Below are 27,537 nucleotides of genomic sequence, written 5' to 3' on the forward strand. Positions count from 1 at the left end.
TTCATTGCATAACACAACAATCTGGTAATGTAAAAAATTGTAATTGAAAATGATTGAAGCCACACTAATTACTGAAATGGAAGGCAACCTGGAATCAATTATATAAAATTAATAATTAATCCTATTGTCTTGTGAAATTAATGAAGTAATAGATTGAAGCAAATAGTGTGGTCTGCAATAGTTCATTAAGACTGCAATATGGCAATAGTAATACTGCAATATACAATGCATAAGAGAGCAATCTGGTAATGAAAAAATGAACTAACAAATTTATTTTCCTTTTTGTCGGCCACAGTTTCTATAGTCATGGTGACCTAATTCTCCACATTTTATATACTGACGCAATGGTATGGACTGCAATATACAACTGTATAAACAACAAAATGTAAAACATCAATTAATACATAGAAAATAAGTAAAAGAAACATAGTATTGCCATAAAATCATAGCCTATATATTCTACATAATTCCTTAAATCTACCCAAAAACAGAAATGGAACAATATGCACCCAAAAACTTCTCGTCAATCAAAATCATAAACTACTCTTCAACCAAAAAAAAAACTCGACAACTAATCATAATCAATATTGTACATAATCAAAACTCGTTGTAATCTGACAAAATCGACAAACAATCTATCACTGAATCTGACAATAATCCATAGCGCTTGAATAGCTCGTTGCAGATTGAAATTGTTGGTTGCAGAGAAATCGTTGATTGCTGATGAATTGAGCCGATCGTGTGATTGAATAGCTTTTGAATTGAGATTAATTTAATGTAAGGAATTTCATACCGACATTTGGCCGGAGTTCGTCGGGGCATGCTGTCACACATGCAATTGGATCAAATGAGAAAACATGAGACAAATTAGTTCAGATACAATTGACCGCAATATACAATTAGGTGAATAGCAGCGTGCAATACATGAATCAACATTTATTGCATACAAAAGTACGAAATATTTAAACATAGCATTGCCATAAAATCATAGGTCAATATTCTGCATTAAACCTTATGAAATAAAACACTACACAACCATTTAACAAAACATAAGCCGAATTAGTTCAGATAATATGGACTGCAATATACAATTCAATAAACAGCAAGATTTAATAAGCAAAACAACAATTAGTACATAGAAAATACATAAAACAGAAACATTGTATTGCCATATAATCATAGCCTACATATTATGTATAATTCCTTAAATCTACAGAAACAGAACAATACTCAACCAAAAGCTTCTCATCAATCAAAATCACAAACTACACTTCAACAAAAAAAAACCCCACCAACCAATCATAATCAAAACAATCTGAACCTAAATAGAAAAACTCGCTACAATTTGACAAAATCAGCAAACAATCCATCACTGAATCAGACAATAATCCATAGCACGACAATACATAAAAAATCGATTGAGAATTGATAATCTAACAAAGCTCACCTTCTGGAAAAATATCCAAGTCAAAGTTGATTTTCGATTCATCCATATTCGACCGAATTTGTGGTGCGATTGTAGAGAAATCGTTGATTGAAGAGGAATAGCTCAATTCTGATTGCAGAGAAAGCTGCAATTGAATAGCTCGAATTTGTGGTATGATTGCAGAGAAATCAACGATTTTGGAGGAATCAACGATTGAATAGACCGAATAGCTCAATTCTGGAGGAATCAAACTGAAATAAATTGAATCGATCGGGTGAACGAATAGCTCGAATTGAAAAGAATATTGCAGAATCAAGATTGAGACAAATTGAACCGATCGTGTATTGAGATGAATCAAATTGAGATCAATTGAGATTGAGATTATATTTGCAGAATCAGCGATGAATTGAGATTAGTGGAGTTGAGAATAGTAAGAAAAGGGGCGTGAATTTTGTGTTTCCACAGTTGATGAGAAAAAAGGTTTCCTAATTTACTCTTAATCATTTTAATTTGATTAAATAAAAATAAAATGAGCTGCCATGTGGCATCTTATCAACCATAGGGAAATGATCCAAATAAGTATCACTTTAAATCCAGAAATGAAGGCCGAATTTAGACCATAGGATTAGGTGTTTTAATCTTGAGATGAGAAGATCTAATGGCTTAAACATTTTTGCAAGTTTCTTATTTTTATTCACTTATAATCCCAAAAGGTTAATAGTGTCATTCTAGTTCATTAGATTGTTATTCCAATTCCTATAATGATGCACGTCTCTCTTTCCATTAACAATTCCTTCCGTGATTGGGGAGTTAATTTTCATCGTCTTCATATCTTGCAGATTTTACATCTTCTTCAACAAATCTGCCATTATTATTGTTTCATATGCAATAATTTTCTTGTCCGATTCGTATGTTTTATTAATATTATTCTACACTCCGTCACCGATTGTTTCATCGGTAATTTAGGTTCATATCAGTTTTTTATATCATAATTAATTTCTTTAGTCGGTTTTCATTGTTTAATATGTAAATTAGTTTTCGTAATTTTTTCTGATTCTGTTTAACAATATCAATTTTCATTTTAGTTGTTTTTTTGTGGCATAGATATATTGCACCGTTTCTCCATAAATGGAAAGAAAAGCGGCAGTCTAGAAGAAATTATGAACTTTGATACCATGTATTCTCCTTTTTGAAGTAACATCAGTTTAAGTTTTTTATTGGACTCCATTTTATTTGCATTGTCAAGTTGTTTAAAATTACTCAGTTCGTTCAGATTTGTATGAGGCATCCTGGTACTCGGTAGTTTTATGTAATGACTCGAATATTGGATTATTATGACCCAATTTACCCATAAGTTGACATGACCCAAATATTTGTTTAGTATGACCCAAAGAATGGCTGATGTTTGGGTTATTGTTTGTGTATTCTTTGGCCGTATTAATATTGAGTTTTTTTTAATATGTCAAAAACATGAGAATAATCTTGTATTTTATTTCAGTTTGTTTGATACGAATATTTCGATCAGATTTGTATGACGCATTTTGATACTCCTTAGTGTTATATAATAACCCAAATGTTGGTTTATTATGACACAAATTAACCATACGATGTTATGACCCAGATATTAATTTATTATGACCCAATGTATGAATTCTCAGATACTATTTTTTTTTGTCTGATTATGCTCATTATGACTCTTACATGCATATATTATGACATGAAGTCATGAACTGTTAATTTACATAATCAAATTTTTCTCACAAGTTGCTTAGTTACTGTACAAAAATTCCCACAACAAATTAATGATTTTATTTTTTATCTTTTTTGCTCAAAATGACTCTAACATCTACGAAGTATGGCATAGAGTCATCTTATACTGTGTTTTTACTTTTCAGAAGAGATCAAACAACCAACATATTTTACCTTGGTCATAGAGTCAGAAAATAATTCATATTAAAATCTAATTTGAAGAAACAATAAAATCCAATGTCATTTTAAAGTATCACCCATTGAAGAAATAAAATGTTTGAAAATTCATATGTTAAATACGCACATAATTATATCAATGAAACATACTTTAAATCCAAAATTTATGACAAGGCCATCACAGAAGCTCTGTAGCTTGCTATCATCTTTTCAACGCCGATCATCATTTTCTTGTTGTCCGTTGCATAATGTTTGGATGTCGATGTTTTATGAAAAGGGAGCTGTGATTATTTTTGGCCAACTTCAACACAATAGTTTTTAGCTCTTAAATACTGAAGCACACCATTATATCTAGTCGATAGTCCACAATTCCAATGGCCTTCTCTCACCCATGTTAACTTCCATCAGAGAAAATAAACATTACAGTCACTTATGACATAAAAGTGATACAAACATGACCTAATTCATATATTGCTACTTCATAACCCATAAAACTATTTCAGTGCTAATCAGTGACCATACATTTATTTTAGGTGATTCCAAATTGAACGCAACTTATATAAACAATAACAGTTTGTAAACATGACACAAAACTGTTACATATATGACCTAATACGTTTCTTGTATATAAAATGAAATTCTGAGAGACATTCTTAGTTTTTTCTGTAAATCCGTTACCCATTTTCAAAAAAAAATATTAAAGTTTAGTTCACATTTCTCCATTACTGAAAAAGACATCTCGGTAAGTACCTTTTTTGGGACCATTCATATTTGCTTAGGCCTCGCCTTTGCCATCAATGATTCCCTCTCAATTGTTCTTCAAAGTTCTCCAACTAGATTGAGCGGCTATTCGAAACACAACCAAGGTTAGAAAATTAGGGCTAAATTTAGAAATCCAAACAATCGACACCGAAATGACCACAACTAGGCGGCCAAATACCATTTTTCGGAGGTTGGTTTTGTGCTTCTTTCTTGTTCACCTTCATCCTTTCATAAACTTGTGGATAGCGAATAAAAATGCCAGAAATTGTGAATCAATTTTGACCCAAAAACTAAAAATAGAAGTTATTAGAAAGTTTTGTTAACCTTTACCGTCCACGATCCCTGCTCCGGCAGAGCGAGCGGTCGTCGTTGCTAAAGAAGCGTCGCTGTTGAGAGATATCGCCGATTTTGCTGAAGCGTGTGAAATAAATTACAAGGGTTTTTTTGGTTTAGGAGTGAATGATTTTGTGTTTTGCTTTGAAGAAATGATAAACCTTTTGTCTCTCACCTAATATCTAGCGTAGGAAATGAAAATGTATTTTGCTGTCAATATTAATAAATCCCATAAAATCCGCTCACTAAAACGGTAGGTGACGGTTCCTAATTTACCCCTCACATGACACAAATCCGTCTTATTATGACCCAACAAAAATGAGGAGTCATTCTAGATCGTGGTCATTAATCTCCAAATCTGACGATTTATATATGGTCTGTATTTCTATACTTAGGGACTTCTTTTGGTAGATGAAAACCATATATATATATATATATATATATATTACAAATCAGAGAGTTTCTAAATCAACATAATATAAATAAATAATGGTGGTAACATGTGTATATGTGCATGGGATGATATAGTAATAGTGTTCGTGTACGTATTCTTATCAACATATTATATATATAAATTTAGATATTTGCATGTTTATAGATAGACTAAAGTTACTTAATAAATAAATGTGTGTACGTGGCATAGCTGAGCATTTTTATGGATTACTTTGTAGCCTAAACTTTTATCAAGTTACATGTTACTAAAATTTATTTTATACGTAATGTGTGTACGTGGCAGAGCTGAGCATTTTTATGGATTACTTTGTAGCCTAAATTTTTATCAAGTTACACGTTACTAAAATTTATTTTATACGTGTTTTTATTATAAAATACAAAACAAAGTATAAGGTGAGTCACCTAGTTTTGCCGCCAATATATATGATTATAGAATATTTTTATTCTTTATTTTGAGGAGTAGAATTAGAAAGGAAGAAGGGAGTAAGCTTCAGTATACATATATTGCATAAGGATCGAAAGCTATTAAAACAAAATATGAATAGTAGAAAAACAAGTATACATATATTGCAGAAGGATCGAAAGCTATTAAAACAAAATATGAATAGTAGAAAAACAAGTATATATACATATATTGCAGAAGGATCGAAAGCTATTAAAACAAAATATGAATAGTAGAAAAACAAAACAATAAGGAGAAAATTATTTAGGCTTTAGAAGTAACAACTATATATGAGAGTGGTAAACGAAGAGAAGGGATCGAGCTTCTGAGTAGTTCATCCATCGTGATCAGGTGCGTATAAATCACACTTTTAATTTTACATGTTTTATGTGCTTTTTTGCAGGTGTTAAATAAAGTGAATAATTTGATTATATGATGTGACTCTGATATAGTTATGTGTTATTTGATATAGATGGTGGAATATGGTATGAATATGTGATTGATGCAATTGATATATTTTATATATTGTAAATGAATTATATGATAGAAATATGGAATTAATGCAATTGAAATGTTTGCACATGGTTTTGGAATTATTTGAATCATTGGATTAAAGAGGATCTGTGACAGTCATGCACTGGGTCTGATATCAATGGCAATGGACCTACGGGTCATATACAATGGCAATGGATCTACGGGTCATATATACAATGGCAATGGACCTTCGGGGCATATATATGTATACAATGGCAATGAGACCTACGGGTCATATATACAATGGCAATGGACCTTCGGGTCATATATATATGTACAATGGCAATGAGGCCTTCGGGCCATGATACAATGGAATCCCGGGCAGATGTCAGGCTTGATTTGTCACAGAATAATAAATTGAACAGAGTGGCATATGCATATGTATATGAAATTGTTTCTAATATTTGTTGGTTATTGTTATATATATATATTGATTAAAGAATATGTTTGATTCTGAGATGTGGAATTAAAGGTAAGGTTTATACACACTGAGTTGTGGCTCATATAAACCACTAATATTTTTCAGGAAAAAGATATCAGTGAACTTTTTTGGGTCAACGAGAGTCATAGGAACTCCATATGTTATCAGGGTCGACGGCTGACGTATTTTGGCAACCTTCCCCTCCTCATTATTTTTGCATGTAGACAAATGTATAATATATAGAGTGGTGAGAGGTTTCCACTGCATTTCAGAATGTTTTGAAATATGTACTTGATAAATAGTGGTTTTTGAAATTATATAATGTGTGCTTTATGTACTTGAACTGGGGTTATTATTTTAAATTTTGGATTTATATATAGTAAGTGTATACGTCATAGGGGTTGGGGTGTGACAGTTTAGGTGGTATCAGAGCGGGGATAGAATCCCGCTGGGACATGACATTCATAAATATCACACGATACATAGTTATAAGTTACATGCATTTGAATTATCATGAACATTTGTCATCGAGGAGAGAAGGGTTAGCCGCCCTACATTGTCCATTAATTATAGAGTGCATTTCGTATATATGTTGCATCATATGGGGATTACCCAGACTTTTAGAACAAAGAGTACATGGACCAATGATGAGGTAAAGAGGTAGAAAATTTAAAGAGCTTAGAAAAGTAGAAGTTGTTGATTTTATAGGACTAATCTGACTGAGGTTGGGATATATTTAAAAGTGATAGAACCGGTGTTCAATCAGATGAGTTGTATCTCAGAAGAAGGTTTTTATTATAGGGTATCTCTTCTTTGAAGCAATACTTACTCTTAGTGGGAAACAGTCCCACAAGCTATGATACAACCTTTGGTATTCCGTTCAGACGATTTTTCTGGAGAACTCAATGCTAAATAAATGCAGAGAAGTTGTTGATTATGAGCTGTCATTATTTCAATATACACGATTTTCTAGAGAACTTGTTGCGAGTTAATTCAATTGAGCTGTCAGCGGATATTGATTCTCTCATTCATACACAAGTTTTGATATTATTATGGGTATAGGAAATCTGATGTTTATCACGAACTGTACTAGACCAGATCTTGCTTGTACGGTGAACAAGTTGAGCCGATTCACGAGCAATCCAAGCAAGGAACATTGGAAAGCTCTGTGTAGAGTTTTGAGATACTTGAAGTATACTATTGACATTGGACTGCACTACACAAGATATCCTCAAGTACTTGAAGGGTACTGTGACGCAAATTGGATCTCTGATTCAAAAGACTCATTTTCGACGAGTGGGTATGTGTTCACTGTGGGGGGTGGTGTTGTTTCGTGGAAGTCAACGAAACAGACGTGTATTTCTCGCTCCACCATGGAATCTGAGTTTATCGCTTTAGATAAAGCAGGGGAAGAAGCCGAGTGGGTCAAAAATTTCCTTGAATGTATTCCATGTTGGAAGAAGCCAGTGCCCACAGTAGTGATACACTGTGATAGTAAAGCAGCTATAGGTAGAGCACATAGTGGCTTCTATAATGGTAAGTCTTGACACATTCGTCGACGACATAATACCGTAAGGCAGTTGATCACAAGTGGTGTTATCGCAGTTGACTATGTTAAGTCGGTGGATAACATAGCGGATCCATTAACAAAAGGTTTAAACCGTGATCAAATGCATAAATTGCTAAAACGAATGAGACTGAAAACCACATCTTAAAAGATGAGTATAGTGGTAACCCAACCATACGAATGGAGATCCGATGGGATTGGTTCAATGGGAAACAAAGTGTGACGCCCCGGAATTTCGTTCCCTTCTTTCGAGATAAATCAGATTTATTAGCTTAATTAATTTCTTTTAGAAGATGTGTAATCGTACTTTCCTCGTTGTATTCGACTTTGGAGTAATTTAAGTATCTTCGTTGGAGGAAATAAAATGCAAGGAAAATTTAAGTTCAAGAATAAAAATGGAGAAAATACTTTTATTAGAGAAATGTGGATACACTGTGAAGAAATAGAAATACATGGATGATGGAAATAGTACATGCCTGCAAGTGTGATAAAAATCAACATGCACCTATTCTACGCTATCTATCCTACTTCTTTAATTCTCAAGTTTGGAAGCAAACTAAATTGGGAATAGAACCAAATGAGCTCAAGAGGAGCATCTCCTTTCTTTCCCTCTCTTTCTTAATCTCGATTTTGCTTCCCTCCACAAGCTCCAAGAATGCCTCCATGTACCTACAAAGTTTACACCAAATTGGGGGTTAGAAAGTTACACACAAGTAAAGAGGGAGGGAAGCACAAGCTAAATAAGAGATAGAGCAAGTAGGTGAATAGTGCAGCTAGAAGAGCTACAAGATAGAGCATGAGGTAAGCCAAATTTTGTCACCACTTCATCTAACATCAAAAGAGATTCAAGACAAAGAAGGCATAGAAGAAAGAGCTCCTACACAAGCCCAAAAGTAGAAGATGAGACAAACTCTCATCTCCCCGTCGATCAAGGCCGAGAAATCAGCCAAGAAGATCAGCCACCATCACCAAAACGGCAAGAATCTCACAATCATCAAGCTCGAAAGTGAGAGAGCTAACAAGCCCAAAATAGGAGCCTTTGGCTCCAAGTCTCAAACCTAGCTTCCAATAGATTAGCACCATATAAGAGCCACCTTCCCCTTCACCTCCGCCACCCCACTCACGACACTAAGCGCGGGGCGACGGAGAGGAGAGGAAGCGGCGGCGAAGGCGAGAGACCGCCACCACCGAACCGAAATCACCAAGCGAGGTAAACAACCTCAACACCAATAATCTTCGCATCATGTAGGACAACAATAGATAGCACAAGAACTTAGAATTTTCATAGGATCCTCACAGCAAGGATGAAAACAATAGCAATCATGTAACACTAAGTTGAAGCTCAAGAGCTTAGAGCTATGCAAATTAGAGATAGCCGCATGATACCCCCTCCCTATGAATTCAGTGGCATAGTATCATAAGCAAAAATATAGCAAGATCTTGAAATTGAGCAATATATCACCATAAGCCACACAAGACTCCAATGGAGAACTTTTTTTCCAAAAATAAGCTACTGCCATAACTCGAAAAAGGAGTAAGGGGTAGGGGGAGAGGACTTAGCTTAGGCGGAGGGGCGACCGGGCGACGGCGAGTGTCGACGGAGCCGAAGAACTTCCGCGGAGAAGCTGCGGATCACGGCGGCAGCAGGGGCGAGGCAGACGGCGGCATCCTTGCCGAGGCCGACGGCGAGCGACGTCGGCGGCGGTGCGGTGAGGCCACCGAGCGAGAGAGAGAAGCCGACGGAGGGAGAGGCGACGCCTTCTCCCTAACCGGGACTTCACCGAATGGAGAACCGACGGAGTCAAGGCCGCCGAGGAGGAGCAGCCGCGAGCTTGGAACAGCGGCGGCGGCGAATTAGGAGAGGAGCCGCCATAGACATTTCCCCTAAACTATAATTTTGAATCTTCAATTAGGAGTCAAGAGCTAAATTGGAGGATCGGAAGAAAAGAGGAATGGAGAAAGAGAAGGGGGCGAGCTCCGGCGATGCGGAGCAGCGCCAATCTTGCCGGAGGCGGCGCCGAGCCGAGGAGAGAAACCGCCGCCTGCATCTCTGTTCATCAATCTAAGGAAGTTAATTTTTGGAGATGTTGGTAGAAGAGGGGAAGTAGCCGACAAATGGAAGGAGTATTGGGCTGACTTTAATTAAAATTGGGCCACTTGAATTGAGTAGCTGGGCCGGAGGAAATTAAAAGTATGGGCTCGAATAATTTAAATAGGATGAGGTTGTTTTTTTTGTCTATTCTTGGGCCACTTTAATTTATTAAGTGGGGCTCTAGTAGTTAAGAAAGTGAATGCAGTGGGCTTCGGGCCAAGAACTTAATTAAGAAAGGTTGGAATTAATTTAAGAAATTGAGATGGAACTCAATAATTTAATTCCCGAATAATCTACTAAGTTCCGGAGATGGAAAATATTTGAGTTGGAGCTCAAAAGCCGAGGAATTAATTTTCAAATAATTTATATAGATTCCGGGAAAATAAAGTAGTACAGTGGGAGACGCAAAAGCCGACCGGCGTCGCCCCGTGACGCCATGGGCGGCCTTAAGAAAAATCCGAAGAAAAGAATTTTAGAAGAAACTTTCCAAGAATTCCTATTCTTGTAAATAAGGGCCGAGTATTTGTTTAGAGAATAGAATTTCTCCAAGTTAATAAAGAGAATAAATAAACTTTGCAGAGTAGTGAAGCTGAGGTAGGATTAAGAACAATCCTATAAGCCGAGACTGAGATATAGGTGCTATCCAATAGGATGCATGCATTCTTTCTAAAGAGAAATAATTCAAGTATTAATTAGCGTGCTACGTTATTTATTTTCAAGGGATAAATTGCTCGAGGGCGAGTGAGGCCAAAGCGAGTAATTGAGTTGAGACATAAGCATATTAGGTGGGCTTTCTTTTAATATCCAGCACTATAGTGTGGATATAAAGCAAATATTTGTGAAATTATGAAAAATCATCTTTTCTCAAAATGAAGCAGTGATTGTTTTAAAGTTGTTGTCATGCCATAAAATGTTTGTTTTGAGGCCTATCTGTTGGGGTAATAGCCCGCGGGTTTTGGCGATGCCAGCCCGAGTTTAACGAATTCGGTTCCCAATAGGACCACAAATCTTGTTCGGAATAACGTGCACGAGAGCCGTGAGCCATCAGCGGTTGGCCGGCGATGTGTCCGCTGAAGGTGGCCACCTTCACGGTACACGATTCTCAGATAAGGCGAGGATCCAAAAGAACTTAGACTGCAATCAGACTTTTAAGATCACAGAGAATTTAGTATGCTCGGGCCTTTTGAGAAAAACCCCGTGCGATACTGTAGATGGATGACAACTATATACTGTATGTTTTGTTTTCGGCATGTGTCCACTGAGTACTCCTGTACTCAGCCCTGCATGTATTTATAAATGTGCAGGTTGAACGTCAAGAGGATGGAGATATGATCGGAGTCGATGCTACTAAATAATCCAGTGGATCTTTTTCACGATTCGTGTCTTCATACACGAAGTCGTCTAGTATGGACTTATTCCGCTGCTCTTTTGTGAAGTGAGACATCTTAGAATCTCACCTTCGAACTCTGATTTATTGATGTAATGTTTATTCTAGTTCTAAGATCATGTCATGGTACATTTGACTTCTATTCTATGATATGATCGACTTGGCCTTCGGGCATATTCACAAGTTCTTTCCCCTTTTCTTTCCCCGTTTCTTTAATCCCTCCATTAGTCGCGATTTACCCGCTTTCGCTATCCTTAGCAAAGTGCGGTCGTGACACAAAGCTATATAAATATAGTTGTAACACTCAGAAGATTTTAGTCTTCGCTCATTCTTCAGAAAGCATTGAGTGTTGTAACATGCACGTGGTAAGAGGCTAAGTCTTTTGACTTTTAATGATTCTTGAAATCTCGGGGAGATGAAGTATGACAGGATACTCATGAAAGAATCACCTATGTAAGTGAGAAGTGGGGCCGCTTCGTGTGGGTGAGTCACTTATGAATTTCAAAGAGGTGTTCCACGGCCGAAACGGACACAAACGTGAGAAATGATGGAGTTGGGACAATATTGTGTTGATGCTATTGACTAGGCATACACCAAGGAAGAATAGTTCAAGGCATCTCGTCCACTAACCCGCCAGTATGTCCGATAGTGTTGACTATGGAAGGTTCAAAACCACAAGTTACCTCTCCAAAGACAGTATCGTTTCTCGAGAACTGAGCAAAGAGTCTGCATACATGCATTTGTGTCTGGTGTTGGTTTGAGCTTGCGGCGCTCTAACCAATGTGGGGGATTGTAGGAAAACATGGAACATGTGGGAAATTTGAAAAGGCTAGGCCTTTGACCTTTCATCTTTTGGTAATCTCCAAATGCATTAATTATAGTATGCCTTAATGTCAAGACCTTTGAGGTGGTCTCCCATATCCTATAAATAGGTGGAGTTTGGGAGAGGAGAACATACCATCAATCATTCTCTCTTCTCTCTAAGATCTCAAGCATTCTAGTTCGCATATAGAAGCATTGCATAGCTCGGTTCTCGCCTACAATTACTTTTGGTGGCACAAAAAATACCAAAAAATTAAAAGGAGCAACTGTTTATGGACGGACGAAAATGATAAATTAAGATAATTTATGGCAAATGAAGAGATTACGTGTTTATGCTACCTGGAATTATTTCTTTACGATATAAGAGTGCTTTCACGAATTAAATATATACAATTAATACTCATCAATTCTGCTAAATTCATAATTATTAATATTTGAAGCCCAGTCCTATAATTAAATAGAAATCTATCTCTTGAAATTAATGGAGGCCCAAAACGAAGGTCAGTATCTAAAATTCTAAATTATTGAAGTTGCTGATTACTTAACTGATAGCTCATTTATTAAATTAAGTCAATATTTCACTTTGTTTCTAGAAAGCCCATAACCTATTAATCCAGTTGCCTGGGATGTACTTAATTCAGAACCTATTAACTTAAAATAATTAAAACTCCAACGTTTAATTTTATTAGGCCCAACTTGAATAATGAGATCACTTTTGATTCGAAGCCCATTTATCTGGTTTAATTTAGTTAGGCCCAATTTTAATAATGTAACCTATACGATTAAAGCCCAATTATCTTTCAACGCTCTGTCTCAACTCCATGCTAGCAATATACTCCTTCCGTTTCGTCATAATTGAGTCATTTTACCATTTCGAAAAGTTTCTTCATAGTTGAGTCATTTTCATATTTGGTAACTTTTTTCTCTCTCTTACTTTACTCTCTCTTACTTTATTCACTTTATACTTTATTCTCTCTACCTTTTCCTCTCTTTTACTTTTTTATCTATTTATTTTACACACCCAACATTCATTTCTAAAATTCTGTGCTCAAAAGTTCCGCCTCAACTGTCGCGAAACGGAGGGAGTATGTTATATTTGACTTTCACCGTCGCGTCCTTTCATCCCGGCACATGCACCTCTACTGGAATTGTTATGTTCAAGATTTTATTTTTATGTAGATTTATGTTTAAGTATTTGCCATATGGAAGCTGATGTGACGTCACACACTACGCAACATATGTTACACATAAGCAAAATCTGAGACAGTTTTGTTACTTTGAAATTTCTGTCATTTAAGGCCATATTTATTTATTTTTCTAAATTTTAGTAATTGAAACTCATATTATATTAATTCATTATGCTCGCATTCTACTATGACATTAACTAATTTTATACTAATTTATAAAAATAGTCTGATATCCCATTAACCTTTTCACTTATATCTTTTATAAAATCAAACAATTTAGAGGATTATGGGCTCGCTTTCGTCAACTTAAGCATTTTCTTTAAAAAGTAAAGATAAAATATCATTTGCCGGTTTATCGGGCCAAAAAAAAAAGGTCACATAATAATAATCTAGATGTGCAGTAAGAACATTCACAATAGAATGACCCTCCAAGAGGATCCATTCCACGCCAGCATTTTATTCATGTGCATATCTCTCAGCAGTAGAAGGGCCCTTCTAAAGGGTCTATCCCACTTCCATTTCATTTTCACATCATCACTATTTTATTTTAATTTTTTTAGACTTCCATATTTAATATATTATCAAATTAAATAAATTTAAAACCTAAAAAAATTAATACGCAAATCTCCGTTGTATTACAATATTGGAAAAAAGTATACAACGATAACCAAAATTAATTTAAAATATTATAGAGTATTTATAGTGTAGAAAGTATGGAATATAAAAAACAAAGGAAGATACGTGTAAGGGCTAATAATCGGCCCTTCTTCCACAATGGGGGGCCTGTTATCGGCCATCACTCATCTACCAAAAGGGAAAGAGAAGCAATGGCCGTTCTTGGGCCCTTCTTCTGCCATGGTTGGCTGATAAGGGCCGATCTCAAGGCCTAGAGATCGGCCCATCCATAATGAGTGCTCTAATAATCGAAAAGCTGTAAAAATCACGATCTTAACATGAGTTAAATAACCTCTACATGAGACTTGTGACATCGGCTGATGAATCGAATTTAAAACTCTGTTGGTGGGGTGCAAATGCATTATAGATTTTTGCCCTTCGAATTAGGGACTAGCATGTTCATTGACTTCACAACAGGGACTAGCACGTTCATTGACTTCATAAAATATGCTCCCTCCGTCCCATAGAAATTGGTCATATTTTCTTTTTCGTCTGTCTCAAAGAAATAGTCCCATATCCATTTATGGTAACTTTTTTCACCTTCTTTTTTACTTTTTCATTTATGGTTGCACGATCCACTGCACAATTTCAACTACTTTTTCTCATTCCCTCTTACTTTACCAAATTACGCATTAAAATCCATGCCAACCCTAAAGTGCCAATTTCTATTCGACGGAGAGAATAAATATAATTATTTATTGTTTGTTTCTCCATTGACTTGATAATACTCCCTCCGTCCACGAAAATTTGTCCCATTTCAATTTTACCATTTTTGGTAGTGGACCACATATTCCACTAACTCATTCCTACTCACATTTTATTATAAAACTAATACTTTTAAAGTAGGACCCACAATCCACTAACTTTTTCAACTCACTTTCCATTACATTTCTTAAAACCCGTGCCCGGTCAAACCGGGACGAATTTTCGTGGACGGAGGGGCGGAGGGAGTAGTTAGTAGTTTTTATATTCCATTTTATACAGTGTAATAATGCTCAGTTTTAAACAAACCGGGGCGATCCTAAAATTAGGGACTAGCACGTTCACAAACGGTAAATGGAATAAAAATAATATAAACTATTATAAAGTCAATGGAGAAACAAACAATTACAACTGACTAGTTCCATAACCACTACGATAAAAAAAAATAATAATAAAAATTGGTCATATGGGGAATTCCTTCCACTGAGCATTATATAAATCGAACTGGTAAAAGCTACTCCATACTGCAATCCAAAAAACCCCAACACTTCATATCATACTACTATAATCTTCCAAACTGTTTCACTTCCAAATTGTTTGAGTCCACTCATCAAAAACCCAGCATTTGATATTCTTATCCAAATTGATTCAGTTCTTGTTTACCTGCTCAACAAAAAACACAAACTGTTTCTTTAAGAGATGGCTTATGCTGTTGTCTATTCTCTAGTTCAAACAATAGACCACATCCTTGGTCACGATGAATACCCCATTTCTGTCAATGCAAAAGAAGAGATTCGCAAGCTCCGTGATAATGTAATTACCTTGCGAACATTTCCAGAAATGTTTTCATATGAAGGCAGCAGCTTGGAAATAAGAATTAGGGTTGCAGCCAATGAAGCAGAAGATGTTATCGAGCATTGGATGCACGAGCATATCCGATCATCTGCTGCTGGACTTGCCACCGATATGGAGTATGATTTTGGCGAGCTGAAAATGGCTATGGAGGAAATTAATTCCATTACTCAAGAGGTGGAGGAGCTCATCCAGCAAATCAGAGTGAAGATGCGGTCATCTCCAACGGCCACAGCAGCTGTCGACGGCATGCTTCAGTCATCTCCAACGGCCACAGCAGCTGTCGACGGGATGCTTCAGTCATCTCCAACGGCCACAGCAGCTGTCGACGGGATGCTTCAGTCGTCTCCAACGCCCACACCTGCTGTCGATGGGATGCTTCAGTCATCTCCAACGCCCACACCTGCTGTCGATGTTGGTCTGGAGGAGCACATCGACAAATTAAGAGTTTTGCTCTTCCGATACAAAAGAAACGAGTACCACATTCCAAAGCACATCATCCCGATCACAGGGATGGGTGGTATTGGGAAGACAACTCTTGCCAGAGCTGTTTTTGAAGATGAGCAAGTTGTCAACCACTTTCCAGTTCGCGCCTGGATCACTGTTTCCCAGAATTATCAAACCAAAAATGTCTTTGAAGAGCTCTTATTTTCCTTGGAGAAACAAGTCCAACAAGGACTTGTGAATGATTGTGACACAACGGAACGCAAATTACGCCGAATCTTGAGGAAGAACAAGTACCTGATTGTGCTAGATGATCTATGGAGTTTTGAAGCTTGGTGCGACATAAGCAAGGTATTTGCCAACAAAGAAAAGTTTGACGGGAGTCGGATTATGATAACCACAAGGGATGAGGATGTGATTATCCATGATGATGCCAGCTTTTTCATTAAACCTCACAAGATGGTTCTCATGGATGAGCCTTTAAGTTGGTATCTGCTGAAGCAAAAGGTGTTTCCAAGCAAAGAATGTCCGTCTGAGTTGGAGAAGATTGGAAAGGATATTGCAAAAGGATGTAAGGGGCTGCCCCTTGCAATTGTTGTAGCTGCTCGTATATTGTCTCAAAGAATTCAGACTCAATCCTCATGGGAGGAAGTTGCTCAAAATATACGTTCACTTATCGTGGAAGACGCACAGTTTCAATCTATATTGTATTTGAGCTATGCCGAATTGTCCCATCCTTTGAGGTCTTGTTTCTTATACATCTGTGGCTTCCATGATGAGTATGAAATTCGAGTCTCCATGCTTGTCAAGTTATGGATGGCTGAAGGATTTGTATATAATCAAGAGGACGCTGAAGAATATGTGACCGATATCGTGAGCAAAAATCTAGCTACCATTACGGCAATGAAGTCTAATGGAAAAATCAAAAGTTGCATTGTCCATGATTTGGTACGTGACTTGTACAAAATAAAGGCGATAGATGAGAACTATGAGCGACGGTTCAGTAATTCTCATCATGATCTCAGGGAGGTTGCAAGAGCATACGCCTCGACCATGCACTCGGTTATAAGCTTCCATCCTTATGAAAGCTCATTACATGGTCTGCACAAGTTCAAATTGCTAAGGGTGTTGGATGTGGTGGACACAAATGCATACTCCCTCCCAGCTTCAGTGTTTGAACTCTTTCACTTGAGGTTCCTTGCTTTCGGATGTCCAATGGAGGTTCCATCATCCATATCCCAACTTCAGAATCTTCAATCTTTGATCATTCGTCCCAGCAAGAGGTCAAAGAAATACAAACACTCAAGGGATGAGGTATATCTACCCTTAGAGATTTGGATGATGCCACTTTTGATGCATCTTGTCTCCTTTTTTGATCTTTTGCCAAATCCGGAAGGAGTAGCTTCTGCTTTGGAGGAGCTGCTCACATTGTCTGTGGTGAAGAAGTTGATATGTACAAAAGAGATGATGAAACTGATTTGCAATGTGGAAAAGCTGGCAATCACTTATTTTGGAGAAAGATACCAACAAGACTATCAGCTTCAGAATCTTGTTCTTTTGAGTCAACTTGAGAAGCTGACACTAGTTGTGAAAAAAGGCTCACTTCTTCAGTTAAAAGCAAAGCCTGTTTTCCCAAGGAGACTGAAAAAGTTAACTTTGAGTGGTTGGCGATTTCCTTGGGAAGATATGAAGGCTATTGCTGATCTTTTCTTTCTTCAAGTGCTCAAATTGAGAGATCATGCCTTTGAAGGACACACGTGGAACACCATTGCAGGGAGTGACGAGGAGTGTGATAAAGAGTATGGCGGTGAGCGAGATAATGAGTATGACGAAGAGTGTGATAGAGAGTATGTCGATGAGCGAGATAAAGAGTATGGAGAAGAGAGTGATAAAGAGTGTGGCGGTGAGAGTGATGAAGTGTATGGCGAAGAGAGTGATAAAGAGTGTGGCAATGAGAGTGATAAAGAGTATAGCGGCGAACAAGATAATGAGTATGGCGAAGAGAGTGATGAAAAGTGTGCCTATGAGAGTGATGAAGAGTATGGCGATGAGAGTGGTGAAGAGTATGGCGATGAGAGTAATGAAGAGTATGGCGTTTTGAGTGACGTAGAGTATGACGATGAGAGTAATCAAGAGAATGGCCATGAGAGTGATGAAGAGTGTGGCTTTGAGATTGATAGAGATCATGAATTTGTTAAGTTGGAATATTTGCTGATTGAGGAATCTGATTTAGAGAAGTGGGCTACTGAAAAACACCACTTCCCAGCACTGAAACGCCTAGTGCTCAAAGGTTGTGCTAAGCTAAATGAGATTCCGAATGCCATAGGATACAAAAAGCGACTTGAAATAATTGAGGTTGATCAGGCAAACCTATCTCTTCTCAAGTGTGTCCAAGACATCCAGAAGGAACGTGGCCTTCAAGTTCGAGAATTATAAGGTTAGCTAACTTCATTTAGATCGCCCTTTATTAGGCAACTCATGTATTTATAATCTCAAGATCATTGTCTTTCTAATTTGTTCCATCTTTCATGATAATTAGCAGAAATTGAGAGGAGTTGGCTTTGATAATTTTTCAGATCCCAAATCAAAGATTTCATGAAGACAAGGTTGCAAGTTTCGAACTTGCACTTCTAGAGAAGCATCATCCTCTGAATCCATGTTTATTATTCAGTATCTTCTTTCTCTCTTATTTGTATATATGTATTCTTCAGTACGATAAAAAGATACTCCATGTTTCACCTGAAAAGAGAGAGTTCCTATTAATTACTAGTATGTCATAATAGAGGAATTGAATTCTTGTCTCATTTCATAATTTTATATTAAAAAACAGATTATTTTTAGTGTTATTGCTTGAAATATTTCACTATTTTAAATAAAACAAAAAACCTGTACATCATATATAATAATATACTAATTTTTAATATAAGCATAATTAGAAATCATAAATAAATATCCAACCGTACATGGCTTTTATTTGTAATAAAAAATGAGAAAACAAAGATTCTAAAAGTACTATCAAATAATTGAAAGAATGAAAATCAAAGTAATACATTCAATTGAGAGAAAGGTTGAAAATCAAAGACAAAATTAAGAATTTTATTTAAAATAATTTATCTGTATTTAAAAGTCAAAATTTTAAATTTTAATTTATAAAATTAAATCTAATATTGAAATAAAGAAACAAAGTGAATGGTGAAAAAAGGAAGGAAAAAGATAATTTAGAAATAATATCAGATTTAGACTGCACTGAAATAATATAAGATTGAAAAAGTTAAAAATGTGTAAAGACAAAATTGCCCAGCAGTCCAAAAGGGCATTTTCGGGTGAAAAATAGCCAAAAGAACCAATTTTGAAATAAACTCCTAGTCCAAGAATCTTTGACGATATTTTTAAATTCTATGGACTATGAGCAAAATAAATCCAACCATTTTTGTAATTCAATCTTTAAATTAAGTCATGGTTCACAAAAAGCCCATATTCTAATTAATTTAGTAGCCTGTGATGAATTAAATTCAAACCCTACTAACTTAAAACAAATTAAATTCCAATGTTTAATTTAGTTAGGCCCAATTATTTGACGAGACCGATTGTTTGGCGAGACCTCTCCCCTGCTATCTCTTATTTCGAACTAAAAAGTAAATAATTGCATATGTTATGTTTGACTTTCTCCGTTCATCGTCACCGTCGTGTCCCTCTCATCCCTGCACATGCACCTCTTTCCTTATTGGATATGTCAAGTTTAAGAATTATTTTATTTAGATTTTTATTTTTTTAAGTATTTTCCTTATTAGATATTTCAAGTTTAAGAAATACTTCATCCCTCTGCCAAAATCTGAGACATTTTATCATTTTGAGATTTTCGTGATTAAAGGAACACTTACTTTTTTTTTTCAATTTTAGTAAATGGACCTCGTATATTTTACTAATTCATTATGCTCACATTCTATTATGATATTAATGAATAAAAATGAGTCTCATATATCATTAACTTTTTCAATTATATCAACAAGTTTATTAAAATTTGTGTTGATTCAAAATGTGTATTTAAATGGTAGACTGGGAGTAGAATTTGCCAACACTAAATAGCTATTGAAATAAAACGATAAGTTAGATTTCATGTGGAAGAATAACTGATCAACATTAAGTTTTGGTGTTAAATTAATGTGAAACTTGCAATCATTTAGCTTTACTATGGAACCAAATATAATAACGCACGCAAAAAAGTGTAGTGTCTAGCAGGAGAATGGTTAGTATCCATACTCCAAAGTTAAAAATTGAGATTTGTGTTTATTATGATATGATTTTTAAATTTAGTGTTGCAATTGTGGGAAAAAAAAGTGTCTATGTTGGCCTAGTCGGTAAGAGATAAATGCATAAGCAGACGTCTTAGATCCAATTTAATTATCAGAATATGATCTTTAAATTTAATTAATATTACAATTACAGCAAGAATTAATTAATAAAAGGGTTCAAAATCTTAAAAGCTCGTGGAAGTCACATGTCAAAAACATGGAGTAATAGACTAGTGGTGTCACCATAAACCTCTCAAGGCAATTCTAAATCAAAACAAGAATTTGAGTAGAAAATTTTTTTCTTCAATGCATACTAGTAGTACAAGTTATAATAATCGTTAGAATAACTAATTATAAAGAACTAAAACAAGAAATTTAAAAAGTCATGTGACTTCGAGTATCCTAATACTCCATAAATTAGTAATGATTGGATAATACAAGTCTTACTCACGGAATATAATCCACCAAAATCCAAGCAGACAAATTAAATAACATCTTTCAAGAAATTACACGAAATCAAGAAAGTCATATTTTTCCGTGTTAGCCATATATACGAAAAAGCAAAATGTCTTCATACATTTGGCTTCAACACACATAATCATTAATTAATTATTGAGAAGTTGAAGAACCTTAATTTTCGTGCTGTGTTTTGTGGATCAAATGTGGAGAAATCTTGTGGGTTAACAGCATCTTAAACCACGTGGTTACAGTCCTTACTTTGATGGTGAATTGATGCCCTTTGTTTTGCGTGTTGTCTCAAGGAATTATGTTTGTAATTACATGAGTTTTGGTGATAGAGAATTTCCCATGAAGAGAAATTCCAAATTTGAGCTAAAAAATATGTAGAGATGGTGTCATCTAGTATTTGTTTTTGTCAAAGTTATCGCAATAATATTTAACTGACAAGAGTATATTAAAACTAAAGAATTTTGACATTACTTGATTCTCCCTATGTGCTTCCCTCAAGATTCTTCTAATACTCTCATTCCATTTCCAAAATGTTTAATTCTATTATTAGTTGGACACTTACAAAAGACAAGATGTGACAAAAAGATAGTCAGCTTTTCTCCTCGTGCTTTTGCCTTCCCTAAACTAAATTTTCGTTTTTTATGATATAAATTTGTTAGTTCATGCATATACTCAAACACACAAATAAACTTCTAACCACACATTATATGAGAAATGTATATAGACCATTCTATATGTTTGGTCTTACTAATATTAATCATAGAGATTAAAAATTACTAACGCGGATAACCCAAAAAGTAGGATTGCATTTCTAGGGTTTTCTACTTAATTGAATTAGCGTTGAAAAGAAAGGCTCAAGCCAATCAAAGCAGCTAACGAACAGGTGTCTAGAATAGCCAAAAAGCCACCCATGATCAGGACACAACAAAACAACACCAGCTAAACAATAATGCATTGATTTGTTAATTTATCATATAACCTAAATTGAAGGGTTTGACATGATCTTATGCATAGATGTTTAACTTGATGATGCATTTATTTTGTAAATGGGAGCATTATATGAAATTTATTGCGATATATTGATGGACTAATATGGATGAATGATGATGCACTTGTAATTGTGAATCGGTGATGCATTCCAATTGTGGAATTAGTACAGAAGCAAATGACATTTGATCCCTAAACATCTTTGCTTACATAGAAAGGGACTTAGACCTAACTAATCTCATAATCTTATGGATTGATATTGAGTTATGTTTATAACATTCATTACATATCGAAACAAATTGATAGTTTTTATATTAGTGGGGACCAAATTTCAAAGGTATTAGGTGCAATTTGAAAAAAAAAATTGAGAAATGCATGGAGTAGTCTTTTTCAGGGTGAACATATATACATACCCTTTTTATTTCGAATATAAGGTTTAAACTTTGAATCCAGTGGACTTTTATGGTAACGTTGTTTTCCAATGTGTTGTTATATGCCAGTAAGCTTTTATTGCCTATCTTCTTGGGACAAGTATTTGCCATCACTTCAACTAGTATGTTTTTTTCTATTTGTTTGTTAACACTCATGTTACCTTGCCTTCTTTTCATAAAAATAGAGTACAGTTATGTTTCAAATTAAATAATAAAATTTGAGTTTTTTTTAACTTAGAGAAGATATAGTATCATTAATAGATATACTTATTCTAGTAATTCATATTTGAAATGCTTGTTTTTGGAAAAAATGTAAACAAGTTAGGTTCCACAAATACACATGACCAATTAAAGATTCTTAACATGTTATGATTGAGAATCATCTGAACTAATGCATCCAATGTACTCCCTCCGTCCCTCTGAAGCTGAGTCATATTCCTTTTGGGTTGTCCTATTGTAACTGAGTCATTTGCTTTTTTGGCAAAAAGTACTTTAATCTCTCTTACTAGACTCTCTCTTCATCTCTCTAACTTTTTCCTTTCTACTTTATTCTCTTTTTACTTAACTCATTTAAAAAAAAAATTCTTAAATATCGTGCCGAAAAGAAATGCCTCTACTACAGAGGGACGGGGGGAGTATGAGATATACATGCACATACCATTAAAGAAGTTGAAATATTTGGGTGTTGTTATTTATAATTTTAATTGACTATATACAAAATTGGGTGTATAATTAATCTCCATCAATATAATTTCTTTAATCCTACTCCTTTCAATTGGATATGAATCAAGCAACATAAATTGTATACAAATTAATTGTGAACTTAAGCTATATTGTGCATGGTCACATGTTATTGTTGATTTACATTCTCATCTGTCTATTACATGACAGGTTTCTTCCCTCCTTCTGGTGGATGTCAACAATTGCTATTGGATAAGCTTTTTCTATATTCATTCCCTCTCTGTCTCTCTCTACGACTGCTGGACCATTTAATAGATTTATATATCATTACATGCTTTACATGTTACATAATGAGTAAAAGGGGTGTCCCAATAATTTATGAAATTGAAGTGTTGTGATGTGTAGGGTCGTCAAAAACAAATAAATTTGCCTAAGTTTGGCAACATCACCCATAAGCTTAGTTGGATGTGCACACATGACATTTTTGTCTCACCATCACAAATAATTCCACCTTAAATATACATTATTGGCAAATTGGACCGCACATATATACCCTCTTTGCGACACCAAAGTAAAAACTACCCATTCTTATAAAAAAAACTAAAAATATCAACAATTTAATTTAAACTATTACATGCTTTAAGATTCACTAGTGCAATGTAAATTAAGAGAAAATGGGTAATAGTTAATAGTAGTAATTGATGAAATAGGCTAATTTGTTATCGGTTATTGGATTGGAAAATGACATTTTTGTTTGTTAGTAAATATATTATGCATGCCCAAATCGTATGGCTGCTGCTGCTTTCTTTGAGGGGCCCTTGATTACGATAACCTAACATGCTACTCTCTTTATACATCATTATCGTTCTCATTCTCATTTTCTAGGAACTTACTATAAATTTATTATCCGCCATAGATTTTATTTCGAGGATGTTTGTCATAAATCCTTTAAATGTAACAACTCATAATTTATTGCCAATTATAAGGCTTAAGTTCAAAAAAGTTTGGTTGATGGTGTAGTGATCATGTCTGGGTTTTGATACATACACACAACACAATGGGGAAAAAATGTCTAAAGACATTTTAAGTAAATTAAGGTCATTAATTAGTGTTTTCAATTTTGGTGTCTCAACTAAAATCAAGGGACGCAAATGAAAGCGCTACAAATAAAATAATTTCAAACAAGTAATTGTGTCTCGAATTTTATGTCCTACTTAAGCACGCTCGGTGCCCTCAATATTGGTCAATTTGCAAAATTTTCAGCATCTATAATTTTGTGTCCTTATAAGATAAATTTGGTGTAGTGGTGACATGTAATTCAAAGAAACAAGCTTCCTACGTTCCAACAAGTTGAGTCATATTCCTTATAAGGACGTTTCAACAAAGTTGAATCATTTTTTTTTTTTAAAAAAACAAAACAACTAATCATTTTTACTTTACTACATCACCTATTTTACTCTCCTACTTTTTTTCTCTTTCCTATTTTATTTTATTATCATTTAACTCATTCAACACAATTTATTCATCTCCGTATAAAAAAATGGACCAAACTTAGTTGGAATGAAGAGAATATTAGTTTTTTTAAAATAGTACTAATTGATAAAAATAGTCTTCACAAAAGACTTATTATGGAAATAAACTAATTAAGCGAGAAATTTGTCAAAGCTAAGGCCTAACACTTTATGCTAGTGGCATCACCAAAAAGAAAATAAAATTCCATAAACATGAAGAGGACCATAAGAATTTCAGTTTTACCTTTTCTCGACTATATATACATCATGGTCGTTATTAACAACTTGATGTTACCTATTATATTTTTCCCGTCCATATATATAATATCCCATCTGTATCAAACATGAATCAAATTAAGTAAACATTAAAAGAAAACCCTAACTAATAAAGGTGTAATTATTGTTAAATAAGTGATCTCGTTTGTCCCCACACTTGATAGAAACAGTAAAAAAAGCAATTATTGGAGCACATATTTATGTAAGCAAGTAATTTCATACTGAATTTAGTGTTGCATGCAGACAAAAATACATAATACTCATAATGATTAATTAACATAAAATGATTTGAACATGATGATATATAGATATATCCCATGAGTAAGCCAAACCAGAACTGCCTTCATTCCTTCACCATTAAAAGACAAAATTCAACTCCCACATCCTTACAAATTCGCCGGCCACCTCACTCACGAAATTGCCTATTCCTTCCTAATTTTGACTGCACCCCAAGATTGCTGCATTCACCAGTCCCTTTTCTCTCTGTATGGAAAAAAGGAATAATAATTTTGCAATCTTGATGAATAAAAGATGAAGCGTCCATTTCTATTTTGCAGACATTTTGTGTGGTCGTTTCCCAATGGCCAGGTACCACTACTAGTCTAGTCCTTTTCTCTCCCTTCTGTCCCTCTAAAATTTCACAATATATCTTTTATATTCCAACACACAACTTGTATTGTATCAACATTCATGATGCAATTCAGTGAGAGCTTCCCTCCTCTGCCTCCGCTTCCGCCTCCGCCTCTGCCTCACCAAATCATCCCAAACAAGGCCGCCCGGCGCTGGCCGGGCCTCCCGTCTCCGAAGCTGCAGGGCAGCTTCGGAGACGCCAACTGCATGGAGCAGCTTCTCGTCCACTGCGCCAACGCCATCGAGACCAACGACGCGACGCTGGCGCAGCAGATCCTTTGGGTGCTAAATAATATCGCCCCGCCCGATGGAGACTCCGGCCAGCGCCTCACCTGCGGCTTCCTCCGCGCCCTCGTCTCCCGCGCCGCGAGGAGCGGCAGCTGCAAGCTCCTCCCCGACGTCGCTGTCTCCATCCCCAACCACAAATTCTCCATCATCGAGCTCGCCGGTTTTGTTGATCTCACCCCCTGGCACCGCTTCGGCTTCACCGCCGCCAACGCCGCCGTGATGGAGGCCGCGGAAGGCCGCTCCGTCGTCCACATCGTCGACCTCAGCCTCACCCACTGCATGCAGATCCCGACGCTCATCGACTCCTTCTCCACCCGCCCCGAGGGCCCGCCGTTCCTCAAGCTCACCGTCGCCGGCGCCACCGAGGATTTCCCCCCGATGCTCGACCTCTCCTACGAGGACCTCGGCGCGAAGCTCATCAATTTCGCCAGATCCCGAAACGTAGCGATGGAGTTCAGAGTCGTCCCCTCCTCCTCCTCCGACGGCTTCTCCTCCCTAATCGACCACCTCAAAATCACCGGCGCAGGCGACAGCAACGGCGAAGCACTCATCGTAAACTGCCAGATGCTTCTCCACTACATCCCCGATTCAGAAACCCTAGGAGCATCCCGCGTGGCGAATGTGAATTCACATAATTCGCCACGCGCGATGTTCCTGAAGGCTGTGCGGGAACTGAATCCCTGCACAGTTCTGCTGGTGGACGAGGACGCGGATTTCACGTCAGAGAATCTGGTGACGAGGCTGAGATCCGCGTACAACTATCTGTGGATACCGTACGACACGGTGGAGACGTTCCTGCCGCGGGAGAGCAGGCAGAGGCAGTGGTACGAGGCGGACATGTGCTGGAAGATCGAGAACGTGGTGGCGCAGGAGGGGCAGCAGAGGGTGGAGCGGCTCGAGCCGAAGGGGAAGTGGGTGCAGAGGATGAGGGGGGCCGGGTTTCGGGGGGTCGGGTTTAGCGAGGAGGCGGTGGGGGAGGTGAAGAGCATGCTGGATGAGCATGCGGCCGGGTGGGGGATGAAGAGGGAGGAGCAAGATCTTGTGCTTACTTGGAAAGGGCATAATGTAGTGTTTGCAACTGCTTGGTTGCCTGCTTGAATCCTCATTAGTTTCTTCTAATTTAATGTGCCAACACTATCTATCTTCTTCTTCTTTCTTGATTTGATTAGTATTAGCTAGTTAGCATGGATTATGTATGAGCTTTGCTCACATGACTGTTAATTATATTTTGGAAGATTGATTAGCATATTTGAAAATGAAACAATATGCATGTGTGTAATGTGTTACGTGTGTAATGTGTTAATTGGTTAGGATTATAAGAAGACGTTGGTGAAGTTGACGGTGAAACTTTAGGAGATATGGAAGAATTAAGAGCGTTTCAACTCATGAAATTTTTCTCATTGAGTTATTTATTTGATTCACAAAGTAGTAGGCCTTAGTAAAAGTAAAAGATAGCATAATGTATAGAAGAGTCTTCTCGTTCGTATTCTTTCTCTTACTTTACTCTTTCAATCTATTACTCCCTTCGTCTCAAGTTACTTGAGTGGTATTCTATTTTGGGTTGTCCCAAGTTACTTGAATCATTTCTCTTTTTGGCTAAAAATAAAACATCTAATCACACTTACTTTATTCTTTCTTTTACTTTACCCTTCCTCATGATCTTACTTTATTCTCTATTCTATTTTATTTAACTCACTAAACACAACTTTCTTAAATCCCTAGCCGAACAGAAACGCCTCAAGTAACGTGGGACGGAGGGAGTATAATTTTTTCAAAACGAGTGCAAAAAAGAAATGACTCAAATAACATGGGATAGAGGGAGTACATTAATATCAGTTGGCATCATAAAATATATTAGTTCTTGATATCCAGCCATGACCTGATATTCATGAATTGATATTGACTATACATCAATTTATTTACAACTTATATCACCATTATAACTCAT

General features: G+C 36.3%; 2 protein-coding genes and 3 long non-coding RNA genes across 8 annotated transcripts; 2 read left to right on the forward strand and 3 right to left on the reverse strand.

The window, feature by feature from the left end:
- Nucleotides 1–546: 546 nt before the first annotated feature.
- Nucleotides 547–1,692, reverse strand: LOC125200798. The gene is made up of 2 exons (XR_007172783.1): nucleotides 1,448–1,692; nucleotides 547–823 (listed from the first exon to the last, which is right to left on the reverse strand). It is a non-coding gene; the product is annotated as an uncharacterized LOC125200798 (long non-coding RNA).
- A 1,711-nt stretch (nucleotides 1,693–3,403) lies between these two features.
- Nucleotides 3,404–4,800, reverse strand: LOC125202704. Of its 2 annotated transcripts, none has more exons than XR_007173166.1 (4): nucleotides 4,439–4,800; nucleotides 4,293–4,349; nucleotides 4,103–4,198; nucleotides 3,404–3,750 (listed from the first exon to the last, which is right to left on the reverse strand). It is a non-coding gene; the product is annotated as an uncharacterized LOC125202704 (long non-coding RNA). The 2 variants fall into 2 exon arrangements; XR_007173165.1 differs by having other exon boundaries at nucleotides 4,445–4,797.
- A 3,460-nt stretch (nucleotides 4,801–8,260) lies between these two features.
- LOC125202225 lies at nucleotides 8,261–9,899 on the reverse strand. Its single transcript, XR_007173064.1, has 2 exons — nucleotides 8,746–9,899; nucleotides 8,261–8,533 (listed from the first exon to the last, which is right to left on the reverse strand). It is a non-coding gene; the product is annotated as an uncharacterized LOC125202225 (long non-coding RNA).
- A 5,365-nt stretch (nucleotides 9,900–15,264) lies between these two features.
- Nucleotides 15,265–18,820, forward strand: LOC125217233 (disease resistance RPP8-like protein 3). Of its 3 annotated transcripts, none has more exons than XM_048119003.1 (2): nucleotides 15,265–18,462; nucleotides 18,565–18,820. In XM_048119003.1, exon 1 carries the CDS (start codon nucleotides 15,429–15,431, stop codon nucleotides 18,459–18,461), a length of 3,033 nt encoding a protein of 1,010 aa, XP_047974960.1. In that variant the 5' UTR covers nucleotides 15,265–15,428; the 3' UTR covers nucleotide 18,462; nucleotides 18,565–18,820. The 3 variants fall into 3 exon arrangements, with proteins under 3 accessions (XP_047974960.1, XP_047974958.1, XP_047974959.1); XM_048119001.1 differs by having other exon boundaries at nucleotides 18,568–18,820; XM_048119002.1 differs by having other exon boundaries at nucleotides 18,602–18,820.
- Nucleotides 18,821–25,023: 6,203 nt separating this feature from the next.
- Nucleotides 25,024–26,837, forward strand: LOC125207566 (scarecrow-like protein 32). Its single transcript, XM_048106969.1, has 2 exons — nucleotides 25,024–25,259; nucleotides 25,376–26,837. Exons 1-2 carry the CDS (start codon nucleotides 25,252–25,254, stop codon nucleotides 26,685–26,687), a joined length of 1,320 nt encoding a protein of 439 aa, XP_047962926.1. The 5' UTR covers nucleotides 25,024–25,251; the 3' UTR covers nucleotides 26,688–26,837.
- Nucleotides 26,838–27,537: the final 700 nt, after the last annotated feature.

This window comes from Salvia hispanica, chromosome 1 (assembly GCF_023119035.1).
Source record: "Salvia hispanica cultivar TCC Black 2014 chromosome 1, UniMelb_Shisp_WGS_1.0, whole genome shotgun sequence".
NCBI classification, from domain to species: domain Eukaryota; kingdom Viridiplantae; phylum Streptophyta; class Magnoliopsida; order Lamiales; family Lamiaceae; genus Salvia; species Salvia hispanica.

Coding starts and splice junctions, on each gene's coding strand:
- LOC125217233 (XM_048119003.1), top strand. CDS start 15,429: ATGGCTTATGCTGTTGTCTATTCTCTAGTTCAAACAATAGACCACATC.